At 44.8% G+C, this 19,798-nt stretch overlaps 4 protein-coding genes across 7 annotated transcripts; 2 read left to right on the top strand and 2 right to left on the bottom strand.

Moving 5' to 3' along the window:
- Nucleotides 1-1,748: 1,748 nt before the first annotated feature.
- Nucleotides 1,749-7,404, top strand: LOC120904576 (dynamin-1-like protein). 2 transcript variants are annotated; one of them, XM_040314667.1, is made up of 5 exons: nt 1,749-2,128; nt 2,450-4,277; nt 5,472-5,683; nt 5,757-5,809; nt 6,648-7,404. In XM_040314667.1, the coding sequence occupies exons 1-5, from the start codon at nt 2,027-2,029 to the stop codon at nt 6,751-6,753; spliced, it is 2,301 nt and encodes a 766-aa protein (XP_040170601.1). In that variant the 5' UTR covers nt 1,749-2,026; the 3' UTR covers nt 6,754-7,404. The 2 variants fall into 2 exon arrangements, with proteins under 2 accessions (XP_040170601.1, XP_040170602.1); XM_040314668.1 differs by having other exon boundaries at nt 1,750-2,128; nt 5,757-7,404.
- Nucleotides 7,405-7,593: 189 nt separating this feature from the next.
- Nucleotides 7,594-8,629, bottom strand: LOC120904586 (actin-related protein 2/3 complex subunit 5-C). 2 transcript variants are annotated; one of them, XM_040314679.1, is made up of 3 exons: nt 8,519-8,629; nt 8,292-8,451; nt 7,594-8,185 (listed from the first exon to the last, which is right to left on the bottom strand). In XM_040314679.1, exons 2-3 carry the CDS (start codon nt 8,435-8,437, stop codon nt 7,870-7,872), a joined length of 462 nt encoding a protein of 153 aa, XP_040170613.1. In that variant the 5' UTR covers nt 8,438-8,451; nt 8,519-8,629; the 3' UTR covers nt 7,594-7,869. The 2 variants fall into 2 exon arrangements, with proteins under 2 accessions (XP_040170613.1, XP_040170614.1); XM_040314680.1 differs by having other exon boundaries at nt 8,292-8,448.
- Nucleotides 8,630-10,926: 2,297 nt separating this feature from the next.
- On the top strand, nt 10,927-12,729 carry LOC120904585. Of its 2 annotated transcripts, none has more exons than XM_040314677.1 (3): nt 10,927-11,051; nt 11,909-12,182; nt 12,277-12,729. In XM_040314677.1, the coding sequence occupies exons 2-3, from the start codon at nt 11,994-11,996 to the stop codon at nt 12,574-12,576; spliced, it is 489 nt and encodes a 162-aa protein (XP_040170611.1). In that variant the 5' UTR covers nt 10,927-11,051; nt 11,909-11,993; the 3' UTR covers nt 12,577-12,729. The 2 variants fall into 2 exon arrangements, with proteins under 2 accessions (XP_040170611.1, XP_040170612.1); XM_040314678.1 differs by having other exon boundaries at nt 11,696-12,182.
- A 1,659-nt stretch (nt 12,730-14,388) lies between these two features.
- LOC120905235 (odorant receptor Or1-like) lies at nt 14,389-16,333 on the bottom strand. Its single transcript, XM_040316125.1, has 6 exons — nt 16,302-16,333; nt 15,992-16,223; nt 15,782-15,933; nt 15,393-15,695; nt 14,877-15,081; nt 14,389-14,442 (listed from the first exon to the last, which is right to left on the bottom strand). The coding sequence occupies exons 1-6, from the start codon at nt 16,331-16,333 to the stop codon at nt 14,389-14,391; spliced, it is 978 nt and encodes a 325-aa protein (XP_040172059.1).
- Nucleotides 16,334-19,798: the final 3,465 nt, after the last annotated feature.

Below are 19,798 nucleotides of genomic sequence, written 5' to 3'. Positions count from 1 at the left end.
ATGGTTGCGTTCTCAACAGTGCTCCTGCCGAAATCTGCCAATACAATCTGGCCACACTGGACCGCAGGGCAAAAGCTCCCTCGAAAGGTCAATAACCGTCGCAAAACGTCAAAAACGACCGTCGCCAGCGCCTCGAAATCGTTGCGAGTTTCGCTCGCTGGCGACGTCGGTTTGCAGTACATGCGACGCCGGTTTTGACGTTTTGCGACGGTTTTGCGACGGTGGCCGCCAAAAGCTCGCCTAACCTGCGGACCAGTGTGGCCAGATTATATTGGCAGATTTTGGCAGGAGCACTGTTCAGAACGCAACAATTTAAATTTAATCAATTATTTTAATGATTATCCTACTAGCAAAGAGAATGAAAAAGTATGCGACTTTCAGACGAGGGGCATGTAGAAGCAGGGGGAGACGGTTGGAAATACACGGAATTACGCAGAGCCGCGAGCGTGTTTTGGTTTCCACACAGTTTTTGCACTTACACAATTACACATGTGTGAATGTGTGCGTTCACTTTCAGCCTGCGCGCTCAGTTTGGTTTTCTCCTAGCGGCATGGTGGTATCGGTGTCTCGCTCGCACTAGTGCGGCTTGTTCGGGAAGAAACGGAAAGGAAGGGGTATGAGGAAAATACAATGAAACAGCGCGAGCGAGCGTTCTTTTCAGTGAGAGCGCCTCGTGTATTTTAAAGGCATGCAAGAGAGCGTCGGTCTGGTGGTACAATCGTCAACTCAAACGACTTAATAACATGCCCGTCGTGGGTTCAAGCCCCGAATAGACCGACCCCAAGCGCCACAGATTAAGCTTAAACGACTGGAAAATTGAATATCCATAGAAAAAAATTTAAGCTCCACAGCTTCATTGGTTTGATCAATAGATGGCGTATTACAACTCATCATTATATTGCTATCCTTTTCTTGCAATGTGTTTCGACAAGTTTCATCTTATCATGACCTATATAGCCTTCTAACTTTCCGAGCAAAAATCTATATGAAAGGTCGTGTGGTAAGATACGTTGATACCCATGTATCTGACCACATGACCAATCATATAGGCTTTTTGCTCGGAAAGTTAGAAGGCTATATAGGTCATGATAAGATGAAACTTGTCGAAACACATTGCAAGAAAAGGACAGCAATATAATGATGAGTAGTAATACGCCATCTATTGAGCAAAAACCAATGAAGCTGTGGAGATTTCGTTTTTTTCTATTGATATTTGATTTTCCAGTCGTTTAAGCTTAATCTGTGATGCTTGGGTTTCCTATAATTCTTTAAAAAAAAGTGAATTCCGATGTCGGAATGTCTACTCGTGATAAGAAATTAGTTTGATGTATGTTTTTCAAGGTTTTACAATAAAGTAACTTATGAAGAAAATTTAATTCGTCAAATGCCATATTGGTTCCAATAGAACGTCCCCGTGAACGTCATACAACAAAATCACAACAGTGGCAGTAAGACAGCAATGGTACCAAAGGATTAAAAAGACGCTGTAGTGGCTTTTTAAGTAATAATTTAAATTATTAAGAACATCAGCATGATTTTAGTTTTTGTGGTTTTATATCCAGCAAAACTAAACTGTCAGTGGCCATGCCACCAACTAACGTTACTTATTAACAAAAAAAAACAATTTAATTTGCTTTGCTTGATTAACTGCCAATTCAAAAACGGCGTATCGTGTAGACGCAGCTTCATCACAATTGATCGCTTTTCCGTCAGTGCGCTTTTGAAGTAACGGTAGAAAAGGAAAAAAGGAGGGGGGAGCCAAAGACAATCGCCAATTTTTCAGCTCGACGCGAACGCACAACGACGGAGGTGTGTGATAAAAACTTTGCACCTTTTGCTTCACCATCCACCATCGGCTGCAAAAACGGTCGTACGGTCGCGAACGGTACAAACGCTTCCGCACAGTGAGCGAGGTGTGTGAAACAGACGGAAGGGGAGCGTGTGCGTGCGTGCGTGTGTGCGTTTTAGGGCAACAGCGAAAGGGCAACAGCAAACAAGCCGCGACCGTACCAGCGGGGAAATAGCGATGGAAGCCCTCATTCCGGTGGTCAACAAGCTGCAGGATGTGTTCAACACCGTCGGCTCGGATGCCATCCAGCTGCCACAGATTGTCGTCCTCGGCAGTCAGGTAAGCGGTTTTTTTAGGGGCGTAATGTGGGGTTGGAGCGCTGCCTTTGGTTTCCAACTGGCGAGGACAGAAGGACATGTTTATGCATTATCACAGGCATGTCTTTTTGTTGCATATCGAACAACTGATTGGAGAAATTATGTAACGAGCAAAATTTGGAAACCATTTTCACCGCTTGCTTCGCTCACTCGTCTATTATTTTGGTCGATGAATAATTCCGACCGAGTCAAAGCAAACACTGACCGTCATCATTTTTTCTCTCTTTTCCATTTTTATGTCTCTCTCTCTCTCCCATTCCCCTCTTTTTTGCCCTCAACACAGAGCTCGGGCAAAAGTTCGGTCATAGAGAGTTTGGTCGGGCGAACGTTTCTGCCGCGTGGTACCGGCATCGTGACGCGCCGTCCGCTCGTCCTGCAGCTCGTCTACACGCCCCTGGACGACCGCGAGCACCGATCGGCCGAGCATGGTACGGTGGCGGTGGAGGAGTGGGGCCGCTTTCTGCACATCAAAAACAAGGTGTTTACCGACTTTGACGAGATCCGGTCGGAGATTGAGAATGAGACGGACCGGATGGCGGGCGCCAACAAGGGCATCTGTCCGGAGCCGATCAATCTGAAGATTTACTCGACGAAGGTGGTCAACCTGACGCTGGTCGACCTGCCGGGCATTACGAAGGTGCCGGTCGGCGACCAGCCGGAAGACATCGAGGCACAGATCAAGGATCTGGTGCTGAAGTACATCGAGAATCCGAACTCGATCATACTGGCGGTGACGGCGGCCAACACCGACATGGCGACGAGCGAGGCGCTCAAGATGGCGAAGGACGTCGATCCGGACGGGCGCCGCACGCTGGCGGTGCTGACCAAGCTCGACCTGATGGACGCCGGCACGGACGCGATCGACATCCTGTGCGGGCGGGTCATCCCGGTGAAGCTGGGCATCATTGGCGTGATGAATCGCTCCCAGCAGGACATCATGGACAAGAAAACGATCGACGACCAGCTGCGGGACGAGGCCGCTTACCTGCAGCGCAAGTACCCGACGCTGGCGACGCGCAACGGCACGCCCTACCTGGCCAAAACGCTCAACCGGCTGCTGATGCACCACATCCGCGACTGTCTGCCGGATCTGAAGACGCGCGTCAACGTGATGGCGTCCCAGTTCCAGTCGCTGCTAAACTCGTACGGCGAGGACGTGACGGACAAAAGCCAGTGCCTGCTGCAGATCATTACCAAGTTTGCGTCCGCCTACTGCTCCACGATCGAGGGCACGTCGCGCAACATCGAGACGACGGAGCTGTGCGGCGGTGCGCGGATTTGCTACATTTTCCACGAAACGTTCGGCAAAACGCTCGACTCGATCCACCCGCTGACGGGGCTGACCAAGATGGACATACTGACGGCGATCCGGAATGCGACCGGGCCGCGGCCGGCCCTGTTCGTGCCGGAGGTAAGCTTCGAGCTGCTGGTGAAGCGGCAGATTCGCCGCCTGGAGGATCCGTCCCTGCGCTGCGTTGAGCTGATCCACGAGGAGATGCAGCGGATCATCCAGCACTGCGGCACGGAGGTGCAGCAGGAGATGCTGCGCTTCCCGAAGCTGCACGAGAAGATTGTGGACGTGGTGACGCAGCTGCTGCGCCGCCGGCTGCCCACCACCAACTGCATGGTGGAGAACCTGGTGCAGATCGAGCTGGCGTACATCAACACGAAGCATCCGGACTTTCACAAGGATGCGGCGCTGGTGCCGAGCCTGATCAAGACCGACTCGCAGGACCAGTGGATGGGCCACCAGACGGGCAATCCGCCGAGCCGGCGGCCGGGATCGAACCGGCAGCTAGCGCTGGTGGATAAGACGGGCATGCTGAACTTAAACCACGATGCACAGCAACAGCAGCAGCAGCAACAACAGCAGCAGCAGCAAAATCACGTGTCCGAGCAACCGGGCGGTTGGTTGGGCAGCATTTTGCCACCGAACATGGAGGCCATGATTGGGGCGCCGGGCAGCGAAAGTGGCAACAGTACGGCGAGCAATACGCCGACGCACGGTGTGCTGAGCCCGACCAAGCCGGTCAACCTGCTGCCCGACGTGCCGATGAACCATTCGTCGCGCAAGCTGACCGATAAGGAGCAGAAGGATTGTGACGTCATCGGTAAGTGCGGGGCGAAGATAGGGGCGATGTTTTACATTTTCTGTTATATCACGGTGTGTGCTCGCGGTGTAACAGCAGAACATTTGTTAGTGGTGGAAGTTCGGATTCGGACCTACTCGATTCCGATTCCGTGTTTGGAATCAATTCCGGAGTCAATTCCGGAGTCGATTCCGGAGTCGATTCCGCAGTCGATTCCGGAGCCGATTCCGATAGTGAAATCGATTCCACAGCCGATTCTGGAGCCGATTCTAGAGTTAGTTCCGGAGCCGATTCCGATGGTGAAATCGATTCCACAGCCGATTCTGGAGCCGATTCTAGAGTTAGTTCCGGAGCCGATTCCGAAACCGATTTCGGAGCCGATTCCGGATTCGATTCCGGAGCCGATACCAAAGTTGCCGATACAATTCCGGAGCCAAATCCGAAGCCGATTCCGATACTGGAATCGATTCCGGAGCCAATTCCGGAATCGATTTCGGAGTCGATTCCGGAGCCGATTTTGGAGTCGATTCCGGAGCCGATTTTGGAGTCGATTCCGGAGTCGATTTCGGAGTCGATTCCGGAGCCGATTTAGGAGTCGATTCTGGAGTCAATTTCTGAGTCGATTTTAGAGTCGATTCCAGAGTCCATTCCGGAGCCGACTCCGGGGTTCATTTCGGAGCCAATTCCGCAGTTGACTTCTATTCGAATCGACCTGGAAATCACAATTTGCTCCGGTAGCAGAATCAGGATCGATTCCAGAATAGGAATTAGCTTCAGAATGAGAATCAGTTCTTGAATTGAATTAATAAGAAGTTTTAGAAGCGAAATCACTCAGGGAATCTCCAAGCGAATGGATCGTTTACAAGTAAATTTTGATTCTTTGCGACTATCAATACATATCATTATTGTACCCCAACATCAATACATTGTAATTCCGATTTCGGTGTCGATTCCGGAACCAAATCCGGACCCGATTCCGGAACCAATTCTGGAGCCGAAGCCATTTTTCCCCATCACTAGTTTGTATGTGCACAGTGTGTGGCTTAAAGCTTGTTTCACTTTAACACGGTCCAGCGGGTTGGTTGGATACCGAGCGTAGTAGTGTGGTTTGATCTCGTTGTTATGACGAGATTAGAAAGCATATTTCTTTAATTGCCGTGAATTAACTTGCTTTGTTGTTTGTTATGCCTCCCTCCCAACCTCCTCCTTTTCCAGAACGCTTGATCAAATCGTACTTCTACATCGTGCGGAAATCGATCCAAGACTCCGTACCGAAGGCCATCATGCATTTCTTAGTCAACTTCGTCAAGGACAACCTGCAGTCGGAGCTGGTCACGCATCTGTACAAGTCCGACTCGGCGAACGAGCTGCTGAACGAGTCCGATCACATCTCGATCCGGCGCAAGGAGGCAAGCGACATGTTGAAGGTAAAAAGGCCAACATTCCTTACACGGCGTTGGAACGACTGTTGTTTTTAACCGCGTTCTTGTTTTTTTGTAGGCACTGACCCGCGCCAACCACATCATTAGCGAGATCCGGGAAACGCACATGTGGTAAGCAGTCTCGCGGTCGCGCTCGCCGTTCTCTAGTAATGCTATTTATTCTCGCACACCAAATACACCAAACAACGCCACACCACGCGGAAGTGGCCGTTTTGATGCGCGTTTCCGGTGCTGGTATAAAAAACAAAAAGATGGAGAGTGATACCGTTAAACTGTAATGTGTGTTGGAAGCCACATTGTGTGCGCTCGGTGGAAGAGAAAGAGAGAGAGAGGGTTAATGTGTGTGTGTGTGTGTGTGCATAGCTTAAAGTGTTTGTGCTTGGACACACGCGCTGCACCTTCGTTTGTAGTTAAGCATCTTACGATGCGATGAACATTTTTGATTAAATTAGAAATCATACACACTGCACACGCGCGCGCGCCATACAAATGACGGAGGAATAGGTAACTTCTTTTCCCGTAAAACCCCGTTTGAGGAGACAAAGATAAAAGAGAGAAAGTGTATTCGTTGCGTGACGCATTCGTGAAAAATGTTAAATTCTATAAATATTGTACTTTGCTAAATTATATGACACGCAATGGAAGGAAACAAGAGAGTACGCAAGTACACAGTGTCATAAACGGGGCAAAGGAGCAGCAAGTAGCGCGTATGCGTAATCTTTAATGTTATAAAACACGCCGTTTGATTTTTCGAGCATAATTCTGTAGACAAACGCGCGCGCGCACGCCCTCCAAAGCGTTTAGATAACGTAGCGAAGGGGCGACACTTCCTTTAAAAAATATCGTGTTTCCTTATCGTGCTGTTTTCCCATCTCCCTTTTCCCTCTCTATTGTCAAACTGCACTCGATATTACACTACCAATCTATCCGCCTTCCGATTACATTGCAGCATAGAAGAATGGAAAGCGAACGCGGCGCAAAATGTGCTGCAAATCTGCGAACGTATGGCGGAAATGCTTTTACTAGTCCAAACACACCATCCAGATGCTACCTAGGGCCAAATTTGGAAGGGTGTACAGATACAAAAAAAAAAAAACGATTCCATTCCCCCAGTCATCTCCAGCTAAAAAGGGTCATTAGGACCATTTCCATTCTTCCAGTTTGGTAAGCACGGAACATTTCGCTCTCTTGATTTGGAAAATCTGAACCTTAGACACAGCAGAACATCCTGGAGTTCTAAATTATGTGTCACTAAATTATGCTCCCCTTCCTGGTCGCACTTACAATACATTACGCTCCAATCGTGGGTTTTGTGTGTTAATTTTGTGAAAATCTCATCGCTTTTGTTCGCACCATACCGGGGAAAAGGGGTGGTCAGTACGGTTTTGCAAAATTCTAGTTAGCTCAATGTGTAGTGACAGTGGAATAGTAGAACGAAGAGGAGCGGCATTTTTGTATGGATAATCTTTTGTCTCCGTTTCGTGCTGTTTAGTACCGCAGGAAACCAGAGGGTCTGGGTGCTATAGCTGTTTGGCCTTTTAATTGTGACTGTGCATTTCATTTCTGCTGTTTAAATAGATGCTGTAGGAAAGTTATTAGTGGAAGACACCAAAAGACAGTAAAAATCGCGCGTGACACTGTGTCCCCCTGTGAAGGCAAGCCCTAAAAACATGAACCGAATAATATAAAACATGATATTCAACATTCGTTTTTCCTTCCTCAATCTCCGCTAGTAGTGAATGATTTAAATGAAATTGAATTAAGAAAGAAAATATGCTCGATCCCATGCTGGCAAATGGGACATCTAATTTTCCCTTTAGATTACATTTAATCGGTTCTTAAGTTTGTGTCATCTTTAATGCATCATTTTCCCCCTAATTTCACAATCTTTGTTCTCCTGTTTTCAATATATCGCCTATTTATTTAACAAATTCAAAATAAACCACAATCACAACCGCCGCGCCTATCTCTCCTTTATGCGGCTGTCGGATGTACGATCGAGGAAAAACTGTACGGCAAAAAGAAATACTTTCACAAACAAAATGCTAAAACTGTGCAGCAGCTATCTAAAAGGAAGAAATAACTTTCAAAAAGATGAAAAATGACTTTGTTCTCTCTCTCTCTGGTACGATTGCTGATTTCCAATTCCTCGTAGAGAAAATGAAACCGACTTATGCGCGTGCACTATCCGACAGCACCCGGACGATGCTTCCTACTCCTCCCTTGGCGAACACTTTCTCGTGCCAGGTCAGCAGGTGTCCGCTCGAACCTTCCGAGGGAATTTCGAACCCGCGGTAGATGTACTTCATCAGCACGTCGCACAGTTCCGGATCGTCCAGCGACTCGATGGCGGCATCGATCTGGGACGATTTAATCGACAGCAGCACACGCAACGTGAGGCTCAGCGCATTGTCCTTCACCTGCTGGTTTTTGCACATCAGCGGTGCATTCTGGAGGACGGTTTTAAGTGCATCAATATTGCGGCCCGTGCAGAAGAGGAAAGCGAAATATTGAGTTAAGGAAAAAAGAGATCATCTCGGGCATTTGAAATTGTAGTCAGAAATCAGAAAGATTGTGCTTTGGAAAAGGATATGAATTCAGCAGCGAGTTGATTTCGGCCTCATCCGGCACAATCATCCCGCTGGAGGCCTGATCCGCGTCATCCTCCTTAAAGTTGTCCTCGTTGTACTGGTCAACGTCGATCTTTCGGAACGCCGAGCTGGATGTGTTTTTGGCCATTGTGACGCTTGCTGCTGAAAGTAGCACGCATATATTAACAATACTTTTTCTTGCTGAAACACTTTTTTCGGAGGTAGTTACATGAGATAAACTATCGGGAAACGATCACACACACCCAAGAATATGATGAATCAAGCGATAGACTTTTTTCTTTTATTTTTCACTGCAGTAAAACGTCAACAGACCTTTGGTTGACAGCTGGTGCAGCGACCCAGGCAGCGAATATGATGTATGTTGCATGAAGGTACGTTTACACCAAAAGAGAATTGTAGCGAGATTTTGATATGTGCTTAACACTTTCACCGCTGGCCTGACGTCACAGTTTATCGAGTGAGCACGTAGGGCAAGGCAAGAGAGCGATGAGAGCGACAATTTCTCGTGCGACTGTTATCACTCTTTTATTTCATTGCAATAACCCAAGCGCCACAGCTTAAGGTTAAGGGCGGTGGCAACGCTTTTTCGCATGCGATTTTATCGGACGGTTTGTCAAATTTTTATATGGGATTTGACAGATAACCCACAAACAGATGGCGCCACCAGCTTTTTTGCTATTTTTAGAATGCATGAGTCGTTTGCCGTCTGCTAAACGAAGTCTTTCTATATTCCGTTTAGGTAGAATGCTTGAGTCATTTAGAAGCCGTTTAGTGGTCGTTTAGTGGATTTGTGGCACTTGGGAAGCGGCGTATCACATCTCGTACTCGTTCTCTCTTTCCTACCCCATTCGTTCTCAAGAGAATCACTGAGGGCGGTGGCAACCCAATCGGCCTTAACCCACTGTACACTCTCTTCAAACCCACGTGGGTTAGTGGTGGTCGATTCAGTCGTCAACCCACCAAATTTTAGAACAATTGAGGCTGTCATTTCTAATACACCTGTTCTCACTTTCCTCTGAATCGTTTTCCGGTTGCTATGGATCGCAATCCATGAGAATGGATCGCAATCAACTACGTCTGAATCGTTTTCAGCTACGTTTGGATCGTTTTCAGCTACGTTTGGATCGCTCTCAGCTACCTTTGGATTTTACGTTAGCTCGCGCAAATTTTGTTGCGGCGCATAGTTTATTTAGTGACCGCTTGGCGTACCTCACGATTCACATCATAACAGACGATATGAAAAGCAACAATTTCATATTGTTCTTTGTTTGAACCCAATTGAGAGCTTCTCATTGAATTCTGAAACCCCATTTTTAAGCAATGAATAACATTTGACAGATTTATCGGCTTCTATGCATCAGAATAGATTCCCAACCAGACCGTCCCTCCATAGCAAAGAAGGAATATCCGGCTAAATCTCGAAAGCCTAAACAGGACTGAATGACTACGTATGTCGTCACGCCAAAAAGAAGAAGATTGTGCATGTTTGTTCGGAAAAGTTTGGTCAAATAATCAATAAAGTATGAATGGTGATGTAAGCTTCACATAAAAAAGTGATTAGATTTTACAATTGAATGCATTAATTATTTAATTCTTTCCTTGGAATGCAAATGTGTCCCGCGGTCACTGAATAAACGGTTGCGCCGCAACAAAATTTGCGCCAGCTAACGTAAAATCTAAAGGTAGCTGAGAGCGATCCAAACGTAGCTGAAAACGATCCAAACGTAGCTGAAAACGATTCAGACGTAGTTGATTGCGATCCATTCTCATGGATTGCGATCCATAGCAACCGGATAACGATTCAGAGGAAAGTGAGAACAGGTGTAAGATGTATTGACCTTGCCCACGCTTGAACCACCTTTTCCAAACATGTTGACATGCGGGCTAGGGTCAAAATGCTTAACAGGATTTTTACACATCGAACACTTTAACTCATTCACTTACATCACAGCATAACTTCGTCAATATTATAAATCTAAAAACTGTGCACTGACCAGCGAAATGGATGAGTCCATTTGCAAGTAAACAAACACACAAAAATATGTTTTACAACAAACGAAATTAAACTCACACGTTTAATCGCTTCCTTTGCATAGTTAAACACATTTTGGGGTGAAACATGTTTAGCAAATTAATTACCCGTGTATAAAAACCTACTTAAACATCATTGAAGTGGCCGCTTCTGTGGCCGTATGGTTTAACTCACCAAACCTGACAGTGTTTTGGCTTTGTTCGATGCAACTGGATTTTTAGTACATGAAATAGGTGGCGTTTTCCGTATCTTGGTTTTTTTGGGCAGTAATAAGCATTGGAAACGTTATGACTCAAACGATAGAGAAGAAAGCATTGAAAAATACACCTCACAGTCGATTTTAAAGGGCTTGTTCTAAAAGTTCCTTGAACTGGTTGCTGTTTAAGGGATGTTTAAGGTGCCAGTTTAAGGGAAATAGCTCAAAACCCCGATTTTAGAACTCGAAAATGTCAATTGGGAAAGGTTAGCGGTGCAAAGAAGATCGAAATAGATCAATTCGGATGGGATCACATCACGGAACAAGGAGCTGGGACGATCGACCATCACTACATCAGAATACCTCATAAAGCTAGTTCAAAGCAGGACGCGCATCGAAACAGATCGCGGACGACTGACGCTTCCACACATTTCATTGTATCACATTTGTTTCGGTTAGTGACCGGTGCCAGGACCTGGTTTTGCGATTGGTACCTTTGTCGGAACTGCTAAGGTATTAATTTCAACACTGCGTTATTTATTGAAAGTGCATTGGATCGATTGAAATAATTCCGGGACAAGTATCAGGACCAGAACAGATTATATTAGACATGGAAGCACCGTGATTTACCTTGATAAATTCAGTATGACTACGGAAACAGGTCTAGGATGGGAATAGGTTTTGAATCTGTTTTGAGACCTCGGGGTCGAAAGTTAATACCGTGATGATTATTGAGAAAATTTGACAAACATCTGTAATCGACTCCGAAAGTCCAACACCGAACGCAATACCGCCGGAACCGCCCATAGCCGTTCAGTGTCGGAGTCGTCTAGGAATCGGAATCGGTCTAGTTGTCAGCTTTAGGGGTTGGTATCGGAATCGATAGCAGTTGTCCGAAATCGGCCGAACTCAGTTGGAATGTTAAACGAAAAAAACCTGCTCCATCGTGTTTTTGACTTCGTCTACGTTATTGGTTATCATAAAAAAACATTATTTTTTATTATTATTGATACATCAAATCTATACATTCTATGGGAATTAATTCAAGGCTAAGAGAATAAATTCTTTCTGATGTCCTTAAAATCAAGCAGTTCTTATTCTGAGCAAATAATCTTTGCTACAGACTATGCTTATCTCACTGTCACTCCCATTTACAGGGTAGTTGGTTGTATCTCAATAGCAGTTACTTCCACACGGGGCACAATCCCACCTAATTCCTACGGAAACGGAAACGGAGGCTACATATGCGCAAATATTCCTGCGCAACAGGAAAAAGATACATCAAAGGCTAGGGCACTAGTGGATGACGGAGACACTGCCACACAAATACGCTACCTCTGTCGTACAAATATGTTTTTTCATCCAAAAAGGTAAACTTTTCGGGCCGCAAAACAGCGTAAAACCCCAAACTGTCTGCCGGAGCAGTACAGTGAAGAAGTGAGGAATGCGAAAACGATGGACTACAACAGAGAAAGAAGGAACGCAATGCGTTACAACACTGCGAATGCTACGACACGGCGGTTCCACGGCGAAAATGCACGGCGAGATACTTCAACAAATCAAAACATGTCATCGGAATCCTCATTCCAACCACGATCGACTAGAAGACGTCGTCGGTTCCGTCGTCGAAGAAACTGTAATAACGTAAGTGGACATTTTAGGAAATTTATAAAAGGGGTATACACTTTGAAATAGTTAAAGTAATTTATTCTTTATGCTTTCTCTCCTTTCTCTTTAGGCAAATCGAGCAGCGTTTCCGGACACCAGCAGCTCACCTATTATGGAAGCTGTTGCATCGCTTATAAACGGAACGCAGAACGAGGACATACAGATGTGTATGTCCTTGGCAACTCTTTTTCGCCGACTACCATCTGATCGCAAGATTGCAGTGTACGCATCCATACAAACATACATCATCCGTCAACTTCTTGGTGCAGAACACCATGATGTTGTTAGTGATCCATGCATCGTAGATGTATCTACCCGTAGGGAAGATTTGAATAGTGTAGAAGTTAAAAGACCGCCCGAGGAACGATAATATTTAATAAAACTCTTCTTGTAATAATAAAGTAATTTGAAACAAATTTAATTTGTTAGTTTCAAAATTTGAAACTTGATTGTAAAAAAAAAAATCCTTACTAAATAGCCGATTGGTTTTTAACAGATTAAAGCAATAGAAATAAATCAATGGAATGTAGCTATCATTCTGAACTTTATAAATTACTGAATTATCATTGGGTTTTTTTATAATTAGTTTAACTTTGAAAAATGATGTAATTTGAAACATTATTAAAAATTATTAAAAATAAAAAATAAACGTAAAAAGATAAAAAATATGTATAAATTAGCTGAACTATGTTTTCACAAGTTTCTCTTTCTGGTAGTTTCACTCAGTTTTGGATGCATGAGAACGAAATATTCGGACGTACTGGTGAACTCGTTCGTCGAAAAACATTCGTCGCTCATAACTGGACAGGGTTGTAGCACTAGGTTGGGCAGTACAAAACCTGAACGGGTTTCTAATTTTTAATCTAGAGCAGGGGCCTCCAAACTTTTCAGCTCGCGGGCCGCATTGGTTCAAAAATAACTATGTTTAGGGCCATATGACGCTACCTTTAACTGATGAGTGAACGTTTAAATCTCGTTTTTATAACAATATACTAACGATACTTGTACAGCTTCTTGTTACTAAAGTTTGATTTTTGTCTAAGAAAAGTAAAAAATACAATTTTATTAGTAAAAGTCAAAATAACGTAATATTTATTTTAACTCTGGCAAAGTCATCGTGGGCCGCATACTACGGCCCGCGGGCCCCATCAAGGGCCTGTAGTGCAGGCCGGAATTGAATTTTCAAAAAAGTTCAAATTAATCGGCCGTATCGGCGAACTCGTTCGTTCCTGGGAACGTTCGCCACGTCGCTCATTTTTACTCATTTCGTAGCTCTCTATGATCAAAAATTAGAAAACCGTCTCGTTCGTCGAAAAACATCGGTCGCTCATGAGTAGACAGGGTTGTACCAGTGGGTTGGGCAGTACAAAACTTGGACGGGTTTCAAATTATTGATCTAGAGGGCTATGAAATGAGTGAAAATGAGCGTTGCGGCGAAAGTTTTCTGGGAACGAACGAGTTCATCGATACGGTTGAATTTGTTTTGAACAAACGCAACGGTCTCTCTGATTTTTCAAGCTTTTGCGTTACTACAAGCGTCTAGATGGTCTAGATGTAACGGTCGTTTGATGTAACTTTCGGTTTAACAATATTATTGTTATGTTTGAACTTTTACTATTTTATTTCACAACATACCAAATAAATAATAAAACACAATTAACAAGCAATTAACACTTTAAAATCACAAGTACGGTAGCCGTGCACCAGCCGCACCGAGCGCCCCTGTCGAGGGCTCCTGCTCGATCGGCTCGCAAACACACTCTAATCGTGCGCTCGGCACACACTAAGCCTTGCGCTGCTTAGTGTGTGCGACAGTGTGCGTGACACACTGTCGTCCTCCTGGACGTTGACCGGTGGCAGCGCAACTGCCACGGCAAGTCCAGGGGTCGGCACGGCTGCCCACAACAATTATATTTTATTTTACTACCGCGTGTCATGCTCCTCGTGTGGGTCTCGTGAAAGTGCACGAGGGTCGGCGCATCCGATCCTTTCTGACCTCGCAACGCACTACTACTGTTCCAATATAACCTATAACTAAAAAGGACTATTACAGGGTTCGCTCGGTGAGTTTGGCAAGGGCTGCTGGATTGTGTTTGGCGCTAGGTGGCGCTAGTCACTACAACTTCAAGTTCAACGCACGTGATCTCGAATCCAGTCCTCGCACTTCCGAATAGAAACGAGCTTAATCCGTCATCGATCTCAATACTGCCAAATACGAGTAGGATGTTTTGAGTATCTGTGCAAAAAGAGAATTATTAATAGCGCGTTTCTTCTAATACGCTTGCCCCTTACCATTGATTCTTACCGTTACAAATGTCTCCATGCTTAGTTGGATTGTAAAAACATACTTTGCACTACACTTTATTCCAACAGCAGTGCTGGAATTGGTACAAAAGAGTGTTAAAATTTGAAGGTTTTTAATACTTAAAGCTTTCGAAAGCTTACATCTGCTGAAAAGCTATTAGAAGCTTTCTACATTTGATGTTCATATCCGGATAGTTCACAAAAGCGGTCGCTCGGTGTACCTTTTGGGCCTTAAATTGTAGTAAATGCAAATAAAATTCTATCTACATTCTTCTTCTTCTTTGGCACAACAACCGCTGTCGGTCAAGGCCTGTCTGTACCCACTAGTGAAGTGAGCTCTACATTCTTTCTTACCTAAATACTTACCATATAGTTGATTTCATTGCCAAAGTAACAGTATTGTGCCACTTGTATGACAAGGCACAGCAAGTAAATTACCGCCTGCACCGTATCTGCCATTGTGTTCACGTCCGTGAGCAAACGAAACTCGGTAATGCACAGGATAAACACGGAACAGTACAGTTGTGCAAGCAGCGGTCCACTGAACAGGTCGAGAACTTCGCGAAGAAATCTGCCGAAGAAATGGCGAGAATGCAACGGACAGTTTGAAGGACGATTTCCGGGCAATTTATCCCTTTCTACTTATCTATCTATCTACCCAGTGACTTCCTGATGAAAGATAATGCATTGCAGTAGTTCGTTGTATACTTCATCTGCATCTGATTTGATTTGAACGCTCCGAGCATTATCATCCAAGGAAGAGACCGCAATCATACGCCTCTTAGCATCCTTCGGCGGATGTAGATAGTTCCGATGTCCTAGCTAAAAATTAGCATCTATATTATTGCCAAATCAACTCAACCCTCTTTCCCACCTAGCTACATCACCTTCATAAGCTGTATTTGCAGTCGATGAAGATGCGCGTTAGTGAGCGCTAACAGTGCTGCCACGAACGAGTCCCATGAGATGTTAAACGAAGCGTTAAGAGCAATTGCCACATACTGATGTAAGATCACCATTAAATATACCCAGTACGGTGTGGTATGATCTACGACGGGCCACACCGGCACTATCAAAGTGGTGAGCGACAGCGATATGACTAACCACTCCGTAGCCAGCCCAACGGAGAACATGAAGTACAAGGTCCAGAATATGGTTGACTTCTTGCGCGCACTCACCAGCGGCCTGTCAGTTGGGAACGGGCGAATTGGAGGTCATTGCATTGCATGATAGTAATGAATCACGTTTAAAATAGCACTACAGCTACTTACATGTCTTCCTCAGCATTTCCCGACTGGCGATACTGCTTGCCGTGCAGTCTTCGGATGAGCTGCTGAATTTTGGACACATTTTTGTAGAAAAACTCCATCTTCAGTATCAGTACGAGCTGGGTAAGCAGCACAAACATGCCAGCAAACAGTTCCTGTGCAGTAAAATGACTCATTTTAAATAACTTACATTTTTAGCACACATCTACTCACCTCACGACTGGTGACCGTGAAGTTGTAAGCCAGCTGTGCTGCTGCTGAAAGATATATGAAAAACGTACGAAACAGCACACCCTTTGCACGGTACCACCAGAGCGCATTTGGCGCCAAACTTTGCTCGTCCGGCCACGCGTAAAACATTCGAAAAATGAACAAAATCATACGCAACGACGGTAGAAACGCTTCCGGCTTTTCATTATTCTTGCTTAAGAGCTCAGGGCTCACTCTGCAAATAGTAAAGCAGTTTGGTTTTGTTTGTAAAACTTGATACAAGCACAGTAGTTTGTAGTTCACTAGTACTTACCTTGCTTTGCAGCAGCGGAAAAATTTAACCATGGCTTCACACCGCTCAAAAGACGCTTGTGAAATGTCCTCGCGTTATGTTGCATTTGCAAACTGCACTTCAAATCCTTTCGATATATGTTGATTGGACCAGTTAGGTACGGTTTTTGTTGAATTATTTATCATGCAAGGGTGACACCACACGGCGGCGATATGATTATTGATATGAATATTTTAATGCTGATTCTTTGCCTGATAGTTTTTAGCTGTTGATGAGTACAACCGGGTGCAGAGCATTGGGGGCGAGATATACAATATACGATATAGATTCATTCTGTTTTTATTTATTTATTTTTAAGATATAAATTAAGATATAAATACCTTATCGATTGCAATTTCGACTCGACGAGATCGAGGGCGGTTGAGAATGGTGATAGGTAACGTTGACAAACATCCGGAGTCGACTCCGATTTGACTCCGATAGTTTCGGAACTAACACCGGAAGGTAGGTCCGTCCAGCATTATCCGATTTCGTTCGGAGTCGACCTTCGAAATGCACGCGCAAAGTAAACAGAACAGAATACATAAACACAACGATATGAAATGCCTGCTCACAAGCACATCTCCAATTGACTCCAACCGACTCCGATCGTCTCTGGACGACTTCGAATGACTACAACTCCGGTCGACTCCGGCCTACTCTGGACGACTCCGAAGCCGAGCGACAGAACAGAATACATAAACACAACGATATGAAATGCCTGCTCACAAGCACATCTCCAATTGATCTATTATCCGGAATCGATTCCACAAAACTTCTGAGCTAGCCGGAATCGATTCCGATGAAAACTTCATTTTTCACATCATTAGTGTTTATTATCCCAGAAAGCTGTAACTCCGTATCTTGTCGAAATGGTGCGCGAGCTTCCTATCATCCCCGTTCCATCACAACTCCCCCATTGCTTCCTTCCTTGCAAAATTAGAATAGTTATTAAAGTTCCCATTGTTAATAACTGCTGTCACACTAGTCACGCTAAACCAAAGGCGAGTGGAGCTTCAAGCTTTTCTTTTCCACTCAAGAGCTACCACGTGCTACTAATTCCACCGCTGTCGCGCATTAAAAACGAGGTGTAAATTTCATCCTGTTAGTTGTGGATGGGTTATTTCTTCCATTTCAATTTTTATCCTCCCTTGGAAGCAAAAAGTTATAGTAAACCCTTATCGGGGTTTTCAAGGGTTCTCATACTTGTAAGATACTTTTACGACTTTTTCTTACACGAAATGAACCTAATATGAAGAGAATTTGACTCTATGGCATCCTTTTTGGAGAGATTATTTGGAAATTCCTATAGGCTTTCTCCAAAAAGGGTGCTATAGACTCCAATTCCTTTCGCATACATTTCATTTAAAGTATCCCAAAAGTATGAGAAACCCTGAAAAATTGTTTAAGATATAGAATAAGAAATAGCTACATGTCGTTAGCATTAAACAGGAATTTTTGAACCGGTTCGCTTAGCAGGGTGTCACACTGAAAATCATCGCCTAAAACGATCGCTATGCGTTGTGGCGTCAAAGCCTGCCGCGATTTCCGCTTACTGACATGTATGTTCCTTTTTTCCTGAGTACTTTTTCACTGTTCCGCAGGTTGCATCGACCTGCCGGCCAAGGGAATGCAGTGATGTAGCCACTTTTTCCTCGGTCATCATCTGTCTTTGGTGCTTCTTGAGCTTCTGAGGATCGTTGGTCATTCGGTCAACCGGACTATCATTCGGTGTTCTGATTGTTGTTTAATACTGGTTGATTCTTTGCGCAACTGACTGAAGTTCACTTTTTTAGCCTTCACCGTTAGATCATGACTGATAGAGCTTTAAATTTTTTAGCTACTGACTCATAGGTTACAATTATTGAATGTGAAATTATCATTTCGCCAGTGCGGGTTAAGGTAGATTCAATGAAAAATCGACAATTTTAGTCAAGTTTTTAAATGCAAACGTGGATATCTTCTTCTTCATTAGCACAACAACCGTTGTCGGTCAAGGCCTGCCTGTACCCACTAGTGAAGTGAGCTTGGCTTTCAGTGACTTATTGTTACCATAGCAGGATAGTCAGTCCTACGTATGGGAGCACGGTCTGTTCGGGGCTTGAACCCATGACGGGCATGTTGTTAAGTCGTGCAAGTTAACGACTGTACCACCAGACCGGCCCAAACGTGGATATAAATGTTTAATTTTTTAAAAAGCTATACAACGATCGTTGTAGGTTTAAGTCAGTCTAACGACCAGTAAATTGGTTCGCCTTCTATGTCTATCATTAATTCGCAATACATAGAAAAATATCATGTAGATTCGACAAATAAGGTCCTGTAGGAAGTGGTCTGAAATTTGAGCTGGAGTTCCTTTATATTCTATTTAATTTTTAAGGTATTGTTCCATTCTGTCATATGATATTTGAAATTAAAATTGTTTAATATTGTGCTTTTCCTCAATTAAATAAGAGCATCTTGTGCCCGCCACGATCATATCTATGCACACGTGTACTCAAGACTGTGAGATAATCATCGATCTTGTGCGATAAAAATCGATCCCGCCCAGCATCTCCCATCGACACGACACGATGCACCAAAACACCATACGCTAGGCCTTTGACTCTGTGGCCAATCAAACGTGTGTTAAACCGTTCACCATACGTATACGTCCATTTTCCGGACGACACCATTCCACCCGGGGGTTTTCGCTCCATCACCGCCGTTGGGTGCTGTATGACAACTTTCATCTAACGATCACCTGCACGCGTGCCAGCCAACCAACACGCGTAACGTAAAATTTGCATTGTACCCCACCGGGAGGAATTAATTTATTTTAGGCCACTTACGATAGGGCTGGGTACACACCAAGGAACTGGATCACCGGCTCCCTGTGTGTGTATGATCACCCAACAAAGCCAACAAGTGTTGATCAGCGATCACCGTTCGTTCGTTGCGATCATGTCACGCGCTTATCATTACGCAACGCAATCGCAATGGCTGGCACGGGGATAATGATTGAAATCATAACAAATTAGCGTTCCATAATGTACCGTAATGGTGCATAAGGAGGTTAGGTGCGTAGTTTGAGGGAAAACAAAACTGTCACTTTAAAGATAAATTCAAACAAAATCCATCAGAGGTAAAGTGTATTTGGCTTCACTTCCTATTCATTGTGGTGAGGAGGGAGGGAAGGAATTTATGCAATCTGACGCAGCACTCTGGGCGCATTGACTCATACGGCCCCGGTTGGCCTAGTCTGGATTACATCCACGCCCTGCAGACACGCACGCACGCGCGGTAGAGCCCGCAGGCTGTCTGCCAGGAATCCCCAAGTCCATCAGTCAACTTGATGTTGCTGCCCCATGCAACAACTACTGGCTGCAGCTCTTCAGTAGGTAACTAGTGCGCGTACATGGCCAGACAGACACTAATCGCCCGGCCGAGATCGCATTGGGCGGGGATGGTTGGTTGGAAAGGGACAGTGCGAACAAAAG

This window comes from Anopheles arabiensis, chromosome 3, assembly GCF_016920715.1.
Source record: "Anopheles arabiensis isolate DONGOLA chromosome 3, AaraD3, whole genome shotgun sequence".
Lineage (NCBI taxonomy): Eukaryota > Metazoa > Arthropoda > Insecta > Diptera > Culicidae > Anopheles > Anopheles arabiensis.
Note: the sequence above shows the minus strand (reverse complement) of the source record. Positions and strands in the feature narration are given on the sequence as shown.

Bases quoted from the DNA above. Each gene is read 5' to 3' on its own strand.
- LOC120904586 (XM_040314679.1), bottom strand. From the start codon at position 8,437: ATGGCCAAAAACACATCCAGCTCGGCGTTCCGAAAGATCGACGTTGAC. The intron at 8,186-8,291 runs ATATCCTTTTCC...CCTCTTCTGCAC, and splicing joins ATCAACTCGCTGCTGAATTC to GGGCCGCAATATTGATGCAC.
- LOC120904576 (XM_040314667.1), top strand. From the start codon at position 2,027: ATGGAAGCCCTCATTCCGGTGGTCAACAAGCTGCAGGATGTGTTCAAC. The intron at 2,129-2,449 runs GTAAGCGGTTTT...CCCTCAACACAG, and splicing joins TTGTCGTCCTCGGCAGTCAG to AGCTCGGGCAAAAGTTCGGT. The intron at 5,684-5,756 runs GTAAAAAGGCCA...GTTTTTTTGTAG, and splicing joins AGGCAAGCGACATGTTGAAG to GCACTGACCCGCGCCAACCA.
- LOC120904585 (XM_040314677.1), top strand. From the start codon at position 11,994: ATGGACTACAACAGAGAAAGAAGGAACGCAATGCGTTACAACACTGCG. The intron at 12,183-12,276 runs GTAAGTGGACAT...CTTTCTCTTTAG, and splicing joins GTCGAAGAAACTGTAATAAC to GCAAATCGAGCAGCGTTTCC.
- LOC120905235 (XM_040316125.1), bottom strand. From the start codon at position 16,333: ATGGTTAAATTTTTCCGCTGCTGCAAAGCAAG. The intron at 16,224-16,301 runs GTAAGTACTAGT...TACTATTTGCAG, and splicing joins TTCCGCTGCTGCAAAGCAAG to AGTGAGCCCTGAGCTCTTAA. The intron at 15,934-15,991 runs GTGAGTAGATGT...TTTACTGCACAG, and splicing joins TCACGGTCACCAGTCGTGAG to GAACTGTTTGCTGGCATGTT.